Genomic DNA, 18,456 nt, shown 5'->3' with positions numbered 1-18,456 from the left:
TGTGTGTACTTGCCTAACCGATATTTCATAAAACCAATTCACTGTTACCAAAAGAGATCCAGGTCATCACATCACCACTCACGCCAGTTTGAAAATGTACGGTTATTTATAACCACGGTTCACGGTTAAAGTTTAACCATGGTTAGATTTTCATAAACACTTTATTCTTATAAAACTCCAAAACTGGACGTCAAAAAGAAAACAAAAACTCCAAAACCCCTTCAACACAATATCTTCGTCTCAAATCTTGATTCTTCCTGCAAGATCTCGATCGCGATGAATGGAGGAGGAGTTGTTAATGAGACACGTGAAGCGACTCGTGATGAGGAACGTGAAGAGGTTCTTCGGATGGCCAGTCGTTTCGTCGTCGCGGGGTTGCTTGACCTTTTGACAGGAGTATGCAAACAAGTAGCTCGTCCAGGTCCAAACCCGACGACGTATTCCTGGGCGTTAGAGTTCAACCTGTGGGCGCATCTGTCTTTCACGTTTGTGGTTTACAGAATCCTCTGTGCTCCGCAGGTGCTTGAAAGCATGAAGAAGATACGAGTAGAGTGCGACGCGCAGCTCCTGTTGGGTGTTGTTTGTTTGATAGCCACCTCGCTCCTTTTCTTCGCTTGTTAATTCACCAGTCGTCCGGTGAGTGTTAAGTCATTCCTGACTCTGCGTTCTTCCTCTTCCACCTTTCCACGTCATCGGGATCTCTTTTTTTCCCCTACTGTAGTAACTGTGTCGTTTAGTACGTAAAACCATCGCCGTTGCTTACGTGCAATCTTATCTCTATCTGCTTTTTTTCATTGTGTTATTTGCTTTGTGATGTTGAACAATTATCAATTATGGTTTCTTGATTGAACGTTTTGCTTACTATTAATGCTCGTAACAATAGGTTTAAATCGTATTAGCTCCTAATCGATTCAAGAAAAAGGCCATCAGATAAATCTTACGCAATTTTAGAATAAGACAAAAAAAAGTAACTGCAACGTACGTAAGATAAGCCATCCGATTAATCAACGTTGCACGTGTTATAAGATGAGGCAGCTGTTTTAACGTACCATTGGGTAAATTAGGGGAAGTTCAAAGTTCAAACCTTTCGGTAAAATTTTGTCAGGTAACTTTTTATCGCATATAGGTTTTTTACCCAAAGGTTCAAACCCAATTTTAAGCTTTGACCAAAGAAAGACGTCAGGTCTTTGCCAGGTCACCACTCACGCCAAACGCACAGTAAATTATAAACCATAGTCAATAGTTAAAACGTTAACCATGGTTAGGTTATATAAACCCCATCTCTTTATTATACCTCTCATTTAACAAACTCCAAAACAAAACTTTTGCTTTTCACAATCTTTCTTCTTAGTAGTCTCTGCTCTGCTCGCAAGATTCAGATCGCAAATGGATGGTGATGGAGGAGTTGTTGATCAGAGACGTGAAGAAGAGCTACGTGAGAGACGTGAAGAGCTTCGTAGGTTGTCCGTACGTTTCTTCGTCGCTGTCTCGCTCAATCTATCCGCCGGAGTCTGCAAACGAGTGACTGGTCTCGACGGTTCGGGAACGGAGAACGGAGACCACGTGGCGTTATACTGGGCTAAGAAGTTTAGCAGGATGGCGGAGATTTCTTGTATGATTGTGATAATCCAGATCGTTTTCGTGACGGTGGTGATGGCACGACGGATGCGAAGTCTTAGACGAGACTGCGATGTCCAGCTCGTTGTGGGTTTCATCTGCTTGTTGGTCTCGCTCTGTTTCTCCGCTTACCTTCGCTGGTTTGTGTGATGACTACTTCATCTTTCATGTCGCTAGAATCTGACACACTTTTCTCTTTGGGGTTTGTGTTTTTGAACATTGCTGTTTCTTGATTCGATGTTAGTATGACTTGATTCCATGTTAGTATGATCATGATTTGCTTTAAAAAATTGAATTGACATCGGAGTAACAAGTTTGATCAAGACGACAAAGTTATCCGTATTTATTATGAGCCATCCGATCAATACATCGTTTCACGTGTCGTTAGATGAGGCAACCTGCTTTAACTTTCGTTTATCAGACTAGTTACTATTTTTAGATTTAAGTAACAATATAAATGATAGTGATAGTCGTATGGTTATTAATGATATATATTTATTGACCCAAGCTGAACAAAATTTTTAGGAACCAAATATGTGTAACCAAATCATCGAAATTTTTATAACCAGTAGTATTTTTTATTTTGGGTTACGTAACCAGTGGTATTTCAAGAAAACATAGTTTTACAGTAACCAAATATTCGTAAAGTCCATATCATGAGTCATCATCACCTCTCTCTCGCATTGAAACTTGTTCAGCACGTACGGTGATTAAAACACAAACCATGGTTAGAAAACGTACGGTTAAAAATAAACCATGGTTCATGGTTAAAAATTTAACTATGGTTAGGTTAGATAAACCCCTCTTTCCCTCTCTTTAACAAACTCCAAAACCCATCGGACACACTTTTTCCCGATTCTGATTTTTGTTTTTGTTTTTTTCTCATCGTTTCAAAAGCTTTTGCAAGATTTTTGATCGCAATGGAGGTTGATGATGATGGAGGTCGTGAGAGAAGAGAAGAGACTCGTCGAGTTAACGATCGTTTCTTCACAGCGGTCTCGCTCGTCATTTTCACCGGAATCTGCAAACGAGCTTCTGATTTCGACGTGTCAGATCCAACGGTGACGACGAAGAACGACCACGTGGCGTTTTACTGCGCGTCAGAGCTCAACAAGGTAGCCGGAATGTGTTTTACGTTTGTGATAGTCAGAATCGGTTTATCCATGCTCGGACTCACGTTTGCGCCGGTGGTGATGCGAAGACTACGACAAGAGTCAGACATGAGACTGATGATGGGTTCTATTTGCCTAATGCTCTCGCTCTGTTTCTCCGGTTATCTCCGATGGTTCATCGTTGGATGAGTTTGAGTTCGCCTGAATCCTTCCTTCCTCTGTTTTCGATTTGGAACGGTGCCGTTTTAGTGATCGTTATTAAACCTTTCATTCTGCTTTTTCTTTTTCCTTGTGTCTTCTTTAGTTTGAACATGATGGATATATATATAAAGGTTGAAACTTTGTTTCTTCGAACATGAGTTTTGAATACCATTTGATATTGGAGTAAAGTTCAAGATTGGTCCATTGATCATATAAAAATTTCACAGTTTCATCAAATGTATATCGTACTACTTCATGTGTTGCAATTTCCGTCAGGAGGCAGTAAAAGAGCCACAAGCTTTCGAAATCAAATACATCTATCTTTCCAGCTATAGGGTTCTTAGTTTTAGTTTGAGAAATCATCTAAAGCTTGCTTCTTTGTTTGCTCAAAACACATGGATAAATCACAATATCTTGAAACAAGTGTAACTTGTAAATGGCATCATGATGTAGTACAGGTACTCTTCACATATACTAGCTCATCTGCCAAGTGAAAATCAAAGCAGTGTAGTGGTTAAGCATGATGGTATGACCAAGTGAAAACGACTAAGAGTAGGCTATGACTCATGACTCAGTGAAAGAACTATGAAGAATTGAACTTTTTCAATAATTTAGAATGTTTCAATTTCAAGAACAACAACAACCAAACTGTTTAACACCATAAAGATACTAGATACGATTATACGAATACTAGTGTTGGATGCTAACCATGATGGTATGGACAAGTGAAAATGACTGACTAAGAGTGGACTACATAACTGATGACACAATGACAAAACTGATTCCCATATCACGCCATAACTGCTCGTAATTTATCTTGATTAGAGGTTTGCCGAATATTAATTGATACTATCGTATTAACAAGATTTATCACGCCATGTTTATCGAACGTAACAGTTTTTAAATCGTAGCTATTTAAGAATAGGCCTTAATTAATGTAGTCTATTGAAGGACATCTGGACTTCGTGATTTCTTACGACGGAGAAACTGTTGGTCTTGGAAATACTGGGACTCGATTGTCGATTTCCACTTGTTGGACACAGACTTGAATCTTAGGAGAGATTTCACAGGAAGCCTCTCGAGGATGAGCTCTACAACATGGAGTGGTAGCAGCATTAATGCCTCACTGGAGCGACGATGTCGTTTTACTGTTTGGTTTTGATCACTCGAGCAATGTCTTTTCAACAACATTGTCTTCTTCTCGTTCTCTCTCTAATTTGATCAAATTCAGAGGAGGACCTCCGAGGCCTTCATATAATATACACACGAACTAGGAATCGCAGCAAACAAAAAATAAAAGGGAAAACGTAAGTCAAGTCGGTTTTAAGGATATGGAAATTTAACACTTTTAGTTTTAGGTTGCTGAAACATAACACATATATATATATATATATATATATATATATTATTAAGTTGAATTATCCATAACTTTAGTAACGCCATCCTAATTTAGAGGAGGACAAAAGTAATTGTAGCGTATTATAAGCCATCCGATGAATCATAGTTCCACGTGTCATAGGATGAGACTACTGCTTCAACTTTCGTTTGTTAAATTAAATATTAACCATGGTTAGGTTTTACATAAACCCATCTTTTAGTTACAAACTCCAAAACACTCATAGATAGATAATTTCTACTTTTCCCGATTCTGATTTTTATTTTTCTTCTCTCTCAATCTTCGTCCCAAATCTCCAATATCGTTTCCCGGCGAGATTCCGATGACAATGGAAGACGGAGCAGTGGAGATACAACGGGAATAGCAACGTGTGAGACGTCGTGAAGATATTCGTAGCTTAAGCGTTCGTTTATTCGTAGCGGTGGCGCTCGTTCTAATAAACGGAGTATGCAAACGCGCAGCGGGTTTCGAAGGTTCATATCCGAATCAGGAAACGGAGAACAACGGAGACGCGGCGTTCTACTGGGCGTCGAAGTTGAATAGGATGGCTCATAACTCTTTTATCCTCGAGATTTCGTATATATTTATCTCGTTGCCGTGGTTGGTGTTGGCACCATGGATACCGATGCGAAGTCAGAGGCATGTTGAATCCAATATTCTGTTTTCATTGGGTTTTACCTTCATGATGATCTCTCTCTTCCTTCGCTCGTTTGTTTGCGCTTAGTACTACGTCTACTACTATACTTCTTCTATGGGTTTTGTGTTTTGATCATTATTGTTTCCATGTTGCTTTGAACATGATTTGCTATTAAAAAGAAAAAAAATGAATCGACTTACTGGCATGGGAGTAACAAGTTGTGTAACCATATTATAGATATTTCCTAAATTGAACCAACCACATTTGTGTTACCAAGTTATCGAAATTTTGTAACCAAAGAAGTCAGACCCCTTCGTTAATTCCATATCATTATGTTATGTTGCATGAGTCATCCCACAGCACGTACGGTTACTATAGTAAACCATGGTTAAATTAGTTACAATTAAGTACCATTGTACATGGTTAAAAATTTAACGATGGTTAAGTTATATAAACCCCTCTTCCTCTCCTTCCCTCTTTAACAAACTCCAAAACCTTTCTCACATTTTTTTTTTGTTAATCAATCATCGTTTCAAAGTCTTCATTTTTTTCTTTTTTCCTGCAAGATTCCAAAAAAAGTGCAATGGACGATGAAGATGGAGCTCGTGAGATAAGAGAAGAGACTAGTCGAGTTAACGATCGCTTCTTCATAGCGGTTTCGCTCGCCATTCTCACCGGAATCTGCAAACGTGCTTCTGATTTTGACGTTTCAGATCCGACGGAGACGACCAAGAACGGACACGTCGCGTTCTACTGCGCGTCAGAGCTCAACAAGTTAGCCGATATGTGTTTTACGTTTGCGAGTATCAGAATCGCTATAGCCATGCTCAGTGTCACGTTTGCGCCGGTGGCGATGCGGAGGCTACGAGAAGAGTCGGACATGAAACTGATGATTGGTTCTATTTGCCTAGTGCTCTCGCTCTGTTTCTCGGCTTATCTCCGATGGTTCGTCGTCGGATGAGTTTGATGAGTTCGCCAGAATCTTCCTTTAGTGGGATAGATGGTTTTCTTTTTTCGTTTCTTTTCTCTAAGCATGGTTTCTTGTTGCTAAAGGTTTGAACTTTGAACATGCCTTTTTTGTATACCATTTAATATTGGAGTTCAAGATTTGATTCATTCATAATATAGATGATCGTAACAGTTTTAGATGTATATCGTATTGTTTCAAATCATCTTTCCGTTTCAGATGATCATAACAGTTTCAGTTGGGGTTATAATGTCTTAGTTTTAGGCTGCGAAATCATCAAAAGCTTGCGTCTTTGTTTTGCTCAAAGCACATGGAATAATCACAATATCTTGAAACAAGTGTTACTTGTAATTGGCATCGATCCCAAAGATTCTGAACGGGATAGGATGTGACAGAGAGAGATAGGGACATCGTCGCTTCCGGCGAAGCTGCGAGCCCTACCCTTCTCGAGCCGGCCTGAATCACTCCCTCGTAAAAATCCCAGCGCAAAATTACATCATAGTACTCTTATTGAAACTAATGCAAGAAGATTAGGACATGGAAGAAGTATCCTCAGTCTCTGTGTTGGTGATTGTTGTGGCATCTTGAGAGTCTTGGAGTAACTTCATTTGATGTTCTGCGTGTTCTCTCTCGCATTGACTCACACCAATGATGATGTCAAGCATTGTTCCAGTTGTGCCAAAGAAGACGAGTGGACCTAGAGACTTGCGTTTGATGCCAACTGGGATTGCAACCAATGCTCCTAGGACTGAGAATACCCATGTCCCTAGTGCACTGCACCCACACAAAAAAAACCGAAACTTTTACAGTTTACGATGTTTCAACTTGAAGAGCAACAACCACAGTGTTTTTTACATTAAAAGATACTAGGTACCAATGTTGGATGCTAAAGTTACTTCTTTGATCAAATGAAAGCAGTGTAGTTGTTAAGCATGATGGTATGACCAAGTGGAAACGACTAAGAGTGGGCTACTGATGACTCAATGACAAAATATGATTCCTAGATCACGGTTAAGAAACAAACACTTTATACACCACCAGAAATAAAGAACTTTTCAACGCTTTAGAATGTTTCATCTTGAAGAACAACAACCACACTGTTAAACACCATAAGATACACTAATACTAAGTTGGATGCTAAGGTTACTCCATGTTCCAAATCAAAGCAACTAGTGGTTAAGCATGATGGTATGGACAAGTGAAAACGACAGACTAAGAGTTGGCTACAAAAACTGATTGACTCAATGACAAAACTATGATTCCCAGTACCACTAGAAATATGTTCCTTTCTCTGTCTAATGACTAGCAAAACAATCAAACATTATTGATGTAAAACGTGAAATAAGAAACTGACTTAGAAACAGTGCATTCCTCGAGGTGTTTCACATTCTCCTGACTTCCCATCTTTTGATCAGTCACTGAAAAAGAAGCAATGCCCAGTCAAAGTATTTCCACCAGACAACAGAAACTCAAATGGAAATGAAGTACTCCTCAGCAATGAAATGTAAACAGGCTATATTTTCATATGGAGCAAGAAAAAAGCTATAAATCTTGGGAACAACAGACTTAAAAGACTAGTGAGCTACAAAGTATGCAGATTCATCTCCATGAAACCAAGAGAGGCAAATACAAAAGCTATCTTGAGCACATTATAAAACACAACCATTGGATCAATCTCTTTGAAGAACGAATTCGACAACAAGCAGCACTGAGAAGACAAGCACAATAAGGAAAAATAAATAACTAGGAAATGCGAGAATCATTAAGCAAATTTTCAAACTTTCTCGAATTCATAGCTCAAAATTGGCTTGTTTAAGATCTAAGTTCGTATAATAAAGTAGTGAAGCAAGCAAGTTTTCTCAATTAAGAATCAGCACCAAAGAACATCAAATTCTGGGGATAAAAAAATAAGAACAACACACAGTCACATAACGCGAACACAGCGACAACAAAATCAATTACATAATGAAAAAAGACCAATCCTAATTCATAGAAGCGATCATTCCCATACGAGAAACGAAGATTGAGCGAAGTACCTTTCTCGATTTCTTCTACTCAGAGAGAAACGGGGAAAAATAAAGTCAAGCTTCTTGTGACTTAAATCGATGAGTCGGGTCGGGTTAGGCCATGGAGTGACTTAATCGGGTAAAATTAATTTTGTTAACCGGAACTAACCGAACCGAAATCGTTGTAGTTAATTTGACGGTAGTTTTTTAATTCCACTACGGTTTAGTCGTTCTCTGATTTTTTGGCTTAATACAACAAAGGATGACCAAAAACACTACTGTGTAGATCACAGAGATGAAGAACCACCTCTAAAGATAGAAAACAAGAAACGAATTAAACCTTCAATTCAAACAAAAACAAGAAAACAACCCAATTTTCTACAATTAGACAACATTACCTTCACTATATAAATCATCTAGACAAAACCTAGCTAAATCATATTGTTTTATCATAATTGTAATCAATATCAATACATTTTAATTTTGTATACGTTGTTATTATGGAGGCTCAAAGTTTGAAGAAAACATGCAGTGTTCTGATCATTACGGCTTTGCTGACGATGATGTTTTCGGCACAAATCTCAAATGCGGATATGTGTATCAAACATTGTGTCTCAAAACAATGTGTTAAAGAGGTGATCAAAAACGCTACTCCTGCCATGTGCGAGGATGCTTGCAAAAAACTTTGCAATGAACAACTATTGGGTCACGAAAATTACGTTAACCCGGGTCAAAGTCTGTATTGCAAATATTTTGCTAAATGCCCCTAATCTATAATCACAAAAGCTCTCATTGTTTGTTAATTAATTTTCCACACATATATATATATATATATTATCCACATCTTGTACATGTGTCTACTTTTCTCAAGTAATAATTAATTATCTTTTTTCTTGAAACAAATATGCATGTTGTCACTCATTTTGTATCTGATTTTTTTTACATACATAGGAATTCAAATGATGTAATTTATAAGTTTATAGAGGATTTATATTGTATAGTGTACTTAAAAATCATTGCTTTACGGTTTTATCTTTCGGAAATCTTAGATCCCATGCCAACAACTCATAGTTACCACACACACACAAAAACAAAAAAAAATATAAACTCCTTTGGTTCTGTATACTAGACTCCTTCTCGTTTGACTTGACTCTCAAATCAAAATGTGACTCTTTGTTAAGACGAATTTCATTTGTCAAGGTTTTCGAATTCTAAATCGAAATTTATTCGTCAATATGAAATCTATTCACAACTACTAGAAAAAAAAAAAAAAAAAAAAAAAAAAGAAACATCATATAAGCATACACGCCCATATGATAAGAACTCATAACCTATCGAGTAACAAATATTTTCATTTTATTTTGCATCTCTCTCGGTCCTCCATGTTGCTCCACCCGCTAATCTTGACTACGAGGTTCTGGCGTCTCTGCCTCAACTCCTACCTTCTCTTCTCCATGTAATCTTTGATAAGTTCTTATTCGTCGCTCCTATATATCTACCTTTCAAATTCTTTGGGTAGTCCTTGTTGAGCGACATAATTTGCATATAATCAACAACAACTCTGACTTCCTCGTTGATGAAAGATACATGGATCTATTCTTCTTTGATCTAATGAAAGCTTTGAAGGCAATGTATCATCATCATCATGGACTCTCCTAAATGAAAATCATGTAATTTCCAGCTATTTAACAAAACTCCAATTTGAATGCCTTGAAAACACATATATGGCCAAGAGTTTTTATTTCTTTTCTATCTTAAGAGAATTAATATTAAGCGACTACGCGTAATAGATGTATCTTTTCTCACATGGACTGATTGACGAGCTTAGGAAGATAATAAAAGGCCACTAAGATATTTGTTTATTTTGTAGGCTTGTAGCATATAGTTACGCAGATAGTCAAAAATAGCTTTTCTTAACAACCCGTAAGAAAAATAAAAGGCCACTAATAAGATATTGTTTATTTTGTAGGCTTATGGCATATAGTTACGCAGATAGTCAAACCAATATAGCACCTAAGAATCTAAGATGTCCAAAAAAAGAAACGAAGAACAAATTAACCTCTAACAGTTAACAACTTTTCAAACCGATAAAACTTTGTTTACTATATAAATCTCCTAAAACCGCCCATCATATTTCACCAAATCATCTCATTGAAAACTAGAACTACAGTAAAAGAAAAGTTTTTAGACTTATCAGAATACCAACGAGATGGCGGTTCAAATGTCAAAGAGAATATGCAATATTTTAATGATTATAACGTTATGTACGATGATGTTTTCGGCACAAGTCGCTCATTCGAACAAGAGAGCGCTAGATGTATGTCTTAGAAACTGTGTTACGAACGTGTGCATGAAGACCGGCAAAAATGCAACTCCAGCCAAATGTTCTGACGCTTGCAAGCAAGTTTGTGATGGAAACCCATACAATAGTGGGGAATACTTCGTCCCTGGAGATAAAAGTCCTGTGAAAAGGTTTTGCGAACAATTTCCCTGGATATGTTAGTAAAATGGTAAGTACCAAATTAAACATACAAAAAAAGTTGTTCCCTCATTAAATCTATAAACTATATATTTTTATTTTTATATCATATTTCGAAAAATAAAAAGTTGTCTTATTTTATTCATTAAAAAAAACATGTAAGTATCAATTTTTATATAATAATAAAAATATATATTACTTAAAGTTAAATCATATGCTTATGGACTTTGAATGGAATGGGCCGAATTCGTCTAAATGAAGTCCCAAAAAGCATGTTCTGCTTCTCTCTATTCTTGGTTTTCTTTGAAGCTTGGTGAATCGTGAGTCTATGTTTGCGTGGAGCTCAGTTTCTTCCTTTGATATTGTTGCAAGTTGGTTACGGGAGTCGTTAAGGGAATAAGGCTTCGAAGTGTGAAGGTAACGGAAGAAGGACAATACATCATGATTGTGCTTTCTCTTCCATGATTTAAATCTTTAATTGTTTTATTGTACATGCTGCGTAGGATGTGATCATGCCAACTACATTTTATCCACGTAATTTACTAAACATATATAACATTTTTGGTTTAAATATCATCCAGATCATTTCATTCACTTAGAAATTCGTTAATATTTACAGCATTTATATATGTATTATTTTATGAGTGAAAAAATGGTTTTTGCATATTTCTGAAAAGAAAAATAAGAAAAATTTGATATAACAAATATTAAAATTTGACAAGTAAAAAAAAGATAAGGAGATTGCTAAGCTGTGATAATTTCGAATATAATGACTAGAATGCATACGCATGGCTCTCTGTTGCAATTGGCCTTTATCGTAGCCGAAAGTTAAAACGGATGAGGAGTTTTGACTTTAGATCTCATTTGAAAGAGATGTTTGCTTAAATGATAATATCCTGTTTTAATCCATTTTATAATCCAACGTTGTTAGCAATAAAAAGTAGTCATGAATTAAAAAAGCTATCAAATGGAACTATGTAATATCATGGCAACTATACTTATATTGTTGTTGTGATTTGACTAGTAAGAAAAAGATTGTTGCACTCTCTAGTCTCTACGACGTTTCAATTTTTCTAACTATTACAAAACAACCAAACTATTTTATATTTACCATACACACACACTTTCATAGAACTTTCTAAACCATACCAGAAATTAGATGAAACAGTGTAATATACATAGCTTGTAGTTAAGTTATGTTGTTTGAAATATAACTAATCTCGGAGGCTAATAACATCGAACTACACCAAACGAGGATGTTTGGTTAAAATAGGTTGTTCACGATTTGATTTTAGATCCAACCATCCTGCTCTCTTTTCTTTTTTTTCTTGGCCATTAATATTTTGTTTGAAAAAACAAATTCCGTGGATAGTAACTGATCGCGGGTTTCAACAATTCTGCTGGCAGATCACCTACCAGATTTCTTACCAAAAATAAAATGAATTCAAATGTTGTTGTTGATACACAAATAAAGTTATTACTACTCCTATATGCATGAATAGTAGAAATCTGGCTTAGGGGTGATGTTTATGTATGTTTTTTCTTTTCCTCCAAGGGTGATGTTTATGTATGTCATTATTATGGAAAGTTTAATTTAGATCCATTGAATTGATCTGGTTTTTATTTTAACCTGAAGATATTACTCCAAATTAAGTATTATAATCATGCTAAAAATAGTTTTATAAAAATGTATTGAGAAATGGCAAAAATACCACAAATTTTTTTTATCATTAATAAAATTACCACTAATTGTTTATTTTCCCAATTACTTTAGTTTAGACTTTAGATTGTAATTGACCAATTTACCTTTATACTTAGGTGATGAAATTAATATAAATAATCTATTAAGAGTATTAATCTAAAGATAATATTATAATAATAAATTTTTAGTTTGTGTAAAAATAAGAAAAATATATTTAGGTTAATTTTATTTTTAAAAAGAAATTAACCAAAAATGGTTTTCTTGGCTGTGACAATTATGAAAATTAAAATTGAATTTAACTAAACTAAATAAAATAATAAACATAAGTTATTCCTATGCTAAATGAAAATGTAAAGCGGGCATCCTGGTGGCATTTTGTATGTTTTATAAGAAATGATTAATTTAGATAAGCTTGAAAAAAAAAGATTTATTTAGATAAAACTATATTACCCTAATCCTATTTTAATAGGAAACAAATCTTATTTAAAAACAAAAAAACAAAAAAACAAAATTGTAAAGGATGTCATTAACAATTTTATCGAAAAGCAGAGATTTTTTTTTTCTGTAAATCAGTTTGGTAATAAAAAAAAATACTTTAATATTATTAGAAACTGTGTACTTAAAGTAATGGCACGTGCCAGCTTTTGCAACAGTAAAAGCTAAAAAACCGCTCATGTTTGGATCCGTCGACCAATGTAATGTATATATTCCCATCATCACCGGTCACACAACATCCAACGGCTCTCCTTCTCCTCTTTACTTAATCAACCGTCAGATCTTAATCCAACGGTTCTTATTAAATCTAATCTCATCTCTTTAAATTAAAAAGCCCAAACCCGGTCCATTTCTTCTTCGCTTCCTCTCCCTTTCTCTCTCTCTCTCTCACTGAGCTTCGCCGTTTTAAAAAATTCTCCGGTACCGGAAAAATTAACAACGAAGAGAGCCAAACCAAAAAAAAATTACTCGCAAATCTCCCTCTCACTCTCTAACAAAGTCGTGCGTGATGCTAGTTACGGTGGTGAAGCAGCGGTTAGTGTACTCTCGCCGGAGAAATCGATTATGACCGGAATCTCACCTCTGTTTTCGTTTCGATAGTTTCGAAGTTTTGTTTTTTTTTTTGTTGGAAAGAAGAAAATGGAGAAACAGGCGGCGGCGAAGCTAACGAGGACGCAGTCGTCGTTGCTCCGGTCATCTTCAAATGTCCGATCGTCTTTTCAAAGCTTATCTTCAATCGTGGAAGGCGGCGAGCAACAAGATCTAGAAGCCGGAGAGAAAGAAGAGAAGCAGAGACGAAAACCACCTAAACCATTCGGTTCATCAAATCCTAAAACCGGTTTAACTCGGATTAATCCCGGTTTAGCTTTCACCATGGTCTCTCTCTCTTTCCTCAGCCTCTCCTCCTTCTTCTTCTTCGTCGTCTTCTCACAAACCGATGAGATCCTCACTTCGGAAAATCTCTTGCTAGCTCTCATCTTCGTCGCCGTAGCTCTCTTCTTCGCTTCCAAGAACATCGCACTCCTAAACCAAACCGTGATCGCAATCAAACAAATCTCCGACGAAACCACCAGAGTCTTAGGTTTCCAAGGAAGAAACCCGAAATCTAAACCGGTACAATGGTACATCGGAGACGATACCAACAAACCGGAGAAGAAGGTTGTGAAGCGATTCGTCAAAGAAGGTGTTCAATTCTACAGTAACGGAGACTTCTACGAAGGTGAATTCCACAAAGGGAAGTGTAATGGGAGTGGAGTTTATTACTATTTCGTGAGAGGTCGTTACGAAGGTGATTGGGTTGATGGGAGATACGATGGTCATGGGATTGAGAGCTGGGCTAGAGGGAGTAGATATAAAGGTCAGTATAGGCAAGGTCTTAGACATGGTTATGGAGTCTACAAGTTCTACACTGGTGATTGTTATGCTGGTGAATGGTTCAATGGTCAGAGTCATGGGTTTGGTGTTCAGTCTTGTGCTGATGGTAGCTCTTATGTTGGGGAGTCTAGATTTGGTGTTAAACATGGTCTTGGATCTTACCATTTCAGGTATGTTATCTCTGTTCTGTTTTTTTTTTTTTTCTGGGTGAATCTTGTTTTGACAAAAAAGTAATAATATTTGTTTTGGTGTTGTGTTTTGTTAGAAATGGAGATAAGTATGCAGGGGAGTATTTTGGAGATAAGATTCATGGGTTTGGTGTGTATCGGTTCGCGAATGGACATTGTTACGAAGGAGCATGGCATGAAGGTCGTAAACAAGGGTTTGGTGCTTACTCGTTTAGAACAGGTGATGCTAAATCTGGTGAGTGGGATTCAGGGAGTCTTGTAACTTCTCTTCCTCTTACGAGCGAGCCTGTTTCTAGAGCGGTTCAGGTACATTAATTTTAGTTCAAACCGGAGTTACTCAACTGTTGTTTGAATTGACACACAAAAAGTAAAAAAGTAAAAAAGTGAAAAACTTTAACTTGAAAAATTGCAGGCGGCTCGAGAAACAGCGAACAAGGCAGTGAAACGGAGACGGGTAGAAGAGCAGGTGAGCCGAGCCGTGGCTGGAGCTAACAAGTCTGCTACGGCTGCAAGAGTGGCTGCGGTTAGAGCTGTTCAGAATCAGATGGATGGTAAATTTTGTCAAAGTTGAAAAAAAAATACCAAAATGTAAAAAAAAATCCTTTTTTTTTCTTTCTTTTATTACCAGTCTCTGTAACCCTGATTGAGCTATATAACAACAAAAATGGTGTAGCTTCTTTCAGAGGTTTGTAACAGAGAGAGTAATTTTCGATTTTTACTAATGTAACAACAATCTGTAAATAGTTGAAGAAGCAAGCTGGTGTTTTTATCTTTTTGCTGTAAATCAACGGCTTAAAATGAATCTCTTTGTTTTTCTTTTTTTGGTACATCTTTTTAATCGAATCTTTGGGAACAAGTGATTTTGATTGATAATATTATGATCTTGATCTGGATCACTGACAATATCGATTCCCTTTAGATATTTTAGTATAACAATAGTAAAATAGCAAATTCGGGACTAATATAATCAATTTTGGTTTTTCCCAAGAAAAACAAAAAAAGTTGGGAGGGAAGCATGAAGATTCTTTTGTTCGGCGCTGAGCATTGCGGTTACCCAAAAACTATCGATTAAACAAACATCCAATGTCGTGATCTAGAGAAACTAATATCAATGGTCTATGTTACATACCTGTTCTAGATCTATTCTATTCTAGATGTTTTTAAGTACTGCCAAATTCTTATTAATTTGGCTATAAGTTCCAATGGTTTTGCAATATCAATCTTATCAGAGGTAATAGTTAAAATATGTCATTCACAAAGTCATATAAATTTTTATTAATTTGGCTAATAGGAGGAGATAAAAATACAAAAATTTTCCATACTGCCACAAAACAAAAGAGGGCAAGAAACAAGATCACTAGTATCCTAAATCAACTTGGAGTTTGGGTTGATACAGAAGAAGGAATAGAAAAAGTAGCGGAGGAGTACTTTAGCAACCTCTTTTCATCCTTGAATGCGAGCGACCCCACATTAGCCATTAAGGATGTACCTATTTTGGTTACCCCAACAATGAACGAGCATCTCACAAAAGAAATTTCAGAAGAAGAAGTCAAACGAGTTTTGTTCTCCCTGAATCCGGAGAAGGCTCCAGGACCTGACGGGATGACTGCTTTGTTCTTTCAAAAATTTTGGAAAACCACAAAAAGCGATCTCACTAAGATGGTGAAGAATTTCTTTAGCTCTGGAATTTTTGATGGTAAGCTAAATGAAACAAATATATGTTTAATCCCGAAAGGAGAACGACCTCGAGAAATGTCTAGATTTCGTCCTATTAGCCTGTGTAACGTGAGTTATAAGGTGATCTTGAAAATTCTGAGCTTACATCTCAAGAGGCTCTTGCGGATCTTATATATGAGACCCTATCTGCCTTTATGGCAGGAAGATTAATTACGGATAATATTCTAATTGCCCAAGAAAACTTTCATGCCCTCCGTTCCAACCAAGCCAACCGGAAGAAATTTAGGGCAATTAAGACAGACATGAGTAAAGCTTATGATAGGGTGGAATGGAATTTTCTAAGAGCCTTGATGGAAAAAATGGGTTTTGATCATAAATGGGTGGGTTGGATTATGCAATGCATTACTTCCGTCTCCTACCGCATTTTGATCAATGGGGATCCCAAGGGACGGATTAGGCCAACTCGCGGGATTCGCCAAGGGGACCCAATTTCACCTTATTTATTTATACTATGTACAGAGGCCCTAATCGCTCAGATTAGGAACGCCGAAAGAGAAGGGAAGATCCATGGTTTACGTATTTCGAACGCGAGCCGACGGTGTCTCACTTACTTTTTGCTGACGATAGTCTATTCTTTTGCAAAGCCGATCCTCAGCAATGTAAGGAAATTATCGATATAATCCGCTTTTATGGCGAGGCGTCCGGACAAGAAAATTAATTTTTCCAAATTTTCCATTATGTTTGGAACCGAGGTTCCATCCCATATACGTCAAGAGATCAAATCTATTGTTGGGATATCAAATGAAGGAGGCATGGACACATACATGGGTCTCCCTGAGAAAATTCATGGTTCAAAGGCACAAGTCGTTGCATTTGTGAGAGATAGACTCCACAAACAGGTGAACTTATGGACTTCCAAATCCCTATCGAAAGGAGGCAAGGAGGTCTTGATAAAATCAGTGGCACAAGCAATTCCGACTTACGTAATGTCGTGTTTTCTCTTACCAAAAGCCATATGCTCCAAATTAACTAGCGCCATCGCCGACTTCTGGTGGAGCAATAGGGCAAATAGTAAAGGTTTACACTGGATCTCTTGGGAGAAAATGTGTTTTCAATACTCGGAAGATGGGTTAGGCTTCCGAGCATTAGAAGAATTTAATCTTGCCCTCTTGGCAAAGCAGCTATGGAGGTTTCTCAGATATCCAGATTCCCTCCTTAGTCGAGTTCTTAAAGGGAGATATTTTCGATATTGTAGTCCATTAGAGATACAAGTATCAAATCGACCTTCATATGGCTGGAGAAGCATGTTAGCTGCAAAACATGTTCTTTCTTACGGAATCCGTAAAACCATAAGTTCGGGATTCAACACATGCCTTTGGACTGAACCATGGATTCCAGATACGCCAGCGCGGCCGCCACAAGGACTTAGTAATGAAAGAAATCCCTTGGCTTGTGTTAATACCTTGATTGATTTGAACACAAAAAGTGGAAATTGGAGCATCTTCGGGAACTCTTTCCCCCGAAAGAAATTACCCTTATTTTGGGAATTAAACCGAGCTTGAATGCCTCGAGAGACGGTTATTCGTGGACCTTGACAAAGTTTGGAAATTATACCGTTAAATCTGGATACGAAGCCGCGAGAGCTATCTCTCGCCCTGATTGCGACCTCCCTTCTCAGGGACCTAGTGTTACGACACTCAAGGCGCAAGCATGGAAGATAAAAACATCACGGAAGCTTAAGCATTTCGTGTGGCAATGTGTGACTGGGTGCTTGGCAACATGCCAACGCCTGCATTATCGTCATATTGGTAGAGATAAAGATTGTCCCAGATGTGGAGCAGAGGAGGAAACTATAAACATATGGTATTTGAATACCCCCCAGCACGTCAAGTATGGGCTTTATCGACAATCTCTTCCCATCCTATGGTGTTCCCTTCTTCTTCCCTAAATAACAACCTCGATTTTCTATATGGGCGTGGTAGAGACTCTGGTGCAACTGATCAACACTTAAGGACGTTCCCGTGGATGATGTGGTACATTTGGAAGGCAAGAAATAAGAATGTCTTTGAAAATATATCTGAATCTCCGCACGATACTTTGGAGAAAGCCTTTCAAGAAGAAGAAGTCTGGAGAAGAGCAAACATTAGAGACACAACACCATGGCTAGCAGAAGCAGACATATCAACCCAAATCCCACAAGATTGCCTTGTATGTTTTTTAGACGGATCTTGGCATGTAGAGGTGGATAGGAGCGGACACGGTTGGATTGCTTCTATCGTGATAGATTCCTGCACATGGGGCTTAAAGATTCGCGTAGAAGCCTATCCCCTTTATATGCAGAGTTAGACACCCTTGTCTGGGCTATGGAGTGCATTTTGGCCTTGAACTTAGATAAAACTGTTTTTGTCACGGATTGTTTAGACCTCATATCGATGACGTCTAATATTGAGGATTAGCCGACATTTTCATCGGAATTGAAGAATTTTATTCATTTCAGAGATAGATTTGCTAGCTTTAGTATTATATATATCTCTCGAGAGGGTAATATCCGTGCCGATAAATTTGTGAAATGTGCAAAAACACGAGGTTTCTGTTTTTTCCATGT

The 18,456-nt window shown here is 37.3% G+C and overlaps 9 protein-coding genes across 9 annotated transcripts; 8 read left to right on the top strand and 1 right to left on the bottom strand.

The window, feature by feature from the left end:
• Positions 1 to 276: 276 nt before the first annotated feature.
• LOC104740892 (uncharacterized) lies at positions 277 to 621 on the top strand. The gene has a single exon (XM_010461618.2). It carries the CDS (start codon positions 277 to 279, stop codon positions 619 to 621), a length of 345 nt encoding a protein of 114 aa, XP_010459920.1.
• A 765-nt stretch (positions 622 to 1,386) lies between these two features.
• Positions 1,387 to 1,767, top strand: LOC104740891 (uncharacterized). Its single transcript, XM_010461617.2, has one exon. It carries the CDS (start codon positions 1,387 to 1,389, stop codon positions 1,765 to 1,767), a length of 381 nt encoding a protein of 126 aa, XP_010459919.1.
• A 694-nt stretch (positions 1,768 to 2,461) lies between these two features.
• LOC104743451 (uncharacterized) lies at positions 2,462 to 3,122 on the top strand. The gene has a single exon (XM_019235971.2). The coding sequence runs from the start codon at positions 2,538 to 2,540 to the stop codon at positions 2,916 to 2,918; it is 381 nt and encodes a 126-aa protein (XP_019091516.1). The 5' UTR covers positions 2,462 to 2,537; the 3' UTR covers positions 2,919 to 3,122.
• A 2,424-nt stretch (positions 3,123 to 5,546) lies between these two features.
• On the top strand, positions 5,547 to 5,943 carry LOC104740890 (uncharacterized). The gene has a single exon (XM_010461616.2). It carries the CDS (start codon positions 5,547 to 5,549, stop codon positions 5,922 to 5,924), a length of 378 nt encoding a protein of 125 aa, XP_010459918.1. The 3' UTR covers positions 5,925 to 5,943.
• Positions 5,944 to 6,203: 260 nt separating this feature from the next.
• Positions 6,204 to 8,068, bottom strand: LOC104740889 (uncharacterized). The gene is made up of 3 exons (XM_010461615.3): positions 7,967 to 8,068; positions 7,285 to 7,348; positions 6,204 to 6,704 (listed from the first exon to the last, which is right to left on the bottom strand). Exons 2-3 carry the CDS (start codon positions 7,332 to 7,334, stop codon positions 6,461 to 6,463), a joined length of 294 nt encoding a protein of 97 aa, XP_010459917.1. The 5' UTR covers positions 7,335 to 7,348; positions 7,967 to 8,068; the 3' UTR covers positions 6,204 to 6,460.
• A 356-nt stretch (positions 8,069 to 8,424) lies between these two features.
• LOC147928006 (uncharacterized) lies at positions 8,425 to 8,718 on the top strand. The gene has a single exon (XM_087483182.1). The coding sequence runs from the start codon at positions 8,437 to 8,439 to the stop codon at positions 8,704 to 8,706; it is 270 nt and encodes an 89-aa protein (XP_087339308.1). The 5' UTR covers positions 8,425 to 8,436; the 3' UTR covers positions 8,707 to 8,718.
• A 1,406-nt stretch (positions 8,719 to 10,124) lies between these two features.
• LOC104740888 (uncharacterized) lies at positions 10,125 to 10,619 on the top strand. The gene has a single exon (XM_010461614.2). The coding sequence runs from the start codon at positions 10,146 to 10,148 to the stop codon at positions 10,437 to 10,439; it is 294 nt and encodes a 97-aa protein (XP_010459916.2). The 5' UTR covers positions 10,125 to 10,145; the 3' UTR covers positions 10,440 to 10,619.
• Positions 10,620 to 12,802: 2,183 nt separating this feature from the next.
• On the top strand, positions 12,803 to 14,945 carry LOC104740887 (uncharacterized). The gene is made up of 3 exons (XM_010461613.3): positions 12,803 to 14,156; positions 14,252 to 14,480; positions 14,587 to 14,945. The coding sequence occupies exons 1-3, from the start codon at positions 13,252 to 13,254 to the stop codon at positions 14,743 to 14,745; spliced, it is 1,293 nt and encodes a 430-aa protein (XP_010459915.2). The 5' UTR covers positions 12,803 to 13,251; the 3' UTR covers positions 14,746 to 14,945.
• A 2,766-nt stretch (positions 14,946 to 17,711) lies between these two features.
• LOC147928005 (uncharacterized) lies at positions 17,712 to 18,197 on the top strand. Its single transcript, XM_087485973.1, has one exon. It carries the CDS (start codon positions 17,712 to 17,714, stop codon positions 18,195 to 18,197), a length of 486 nt encoding a protein of 161 aa, XP_087342099.1.
• The last annotated feature ends 259 nt before the right edge of the window (positions 18,198 to 18,456 follow it).

The sequence above is a fragment of the Camelina sativa genome, chromosome 14, assembly GCF_030686135.1.
Source record: "Camelina sativa cultivar CO46 ecotype springtype chromosome 14, ASM3068613v1".
NCBI lineage: Eukaryota > Viridiplantae > Streptophyta > Magnoliopsida > Brassicales > Brassicaceae > Camelina > Camelina sativa.
This window is presented reverse-complemented; position numbering and strand designations above follow the sequence as displayed.

Bases quoted from the DNA above. Each gene is read 5' to 3' on its own strand.
- LOC104740892 (XM_010461618.2), top strand. From the start codon at position 277: ATGAATGGAGGAGGAGTTGTTAATGAGACACGTGAAGCGACTCGTGAT.
- LOC104740891 (XM_010461617.2), top strand. From the start codon at position 1,387: ATGGATGGTGATGGAGGAGTTGTTGATCAGAGACGTGAAGAAGAGCTA.
- LOC104743451 (XM_019235971.2), top strand. From the start codon at position 2,538: ATGGAGGTTGATGATGATGGAGGTCGTGAGAGAAGAGAAGAGACTCGT.
- LOC104740890 (XM_010461616.2), top strand. From the start codon at position 5,547: ATGGACGATGAAGATGGAGCTCGTGAGATAAGAGAAGAGACTAGTCGA.
- LOC104740889 (XM_010461615.3), bottom strand. From the start codon at position 7,334: ATGGGAAGTCAGGAGAATGTGAAACACCTCGAGGAATGCACTGTTTCT. The intron at 6,705-7,284 runs GTCAGTTTCTTA...GTGTGGGTGCAG, and splicing joins GAGGAATGCACTGTTTCTAA to TGCACTAGGGACATGGGTAT.
- LOC147928006 (XM_087483182.1), top strand. From the start codon at position 8,437: ATGGAGGCTCAAAGTTTGAAGAAAACATGCAGTGTTCTGATCATTACG.
- LOC104740888 (XM_010461614.2), top strand. From the start codon at position 10,146: ATGGCGGTTCAAATGTCAAAGAGAATATGCAATATTTTAATGATTATA.
- LOC104740887 (XM_010461613.3), top strand. From the start codon at position 13,252: ATGGAGAAACAGGCGGCGGCGAAGCTAACGAGGACGCAGTCGTCGTTG. The intron at 14,157-14,251 runs GTATGTTATCTC...GTGTTTTGTTAG, and splicing joins CTTGGATCTTACCATTTCAG to AAATGGAGATAAGTATGCAG. The intron at 14,481-14,586 runs GTACATTAATTT...GAAAAATTGCAG, and splicing joins CTGTTTCTAGAGCGGTTCAG to GCGGCTCGAGAAACAGCGAA.
- LOC147928005 (XM_087485973.1), top strand. From the start codon at position 17,712: ATGGTATTTGAATACCCCCCAGCACGTCAAGTATGGGCTTTATCGACA.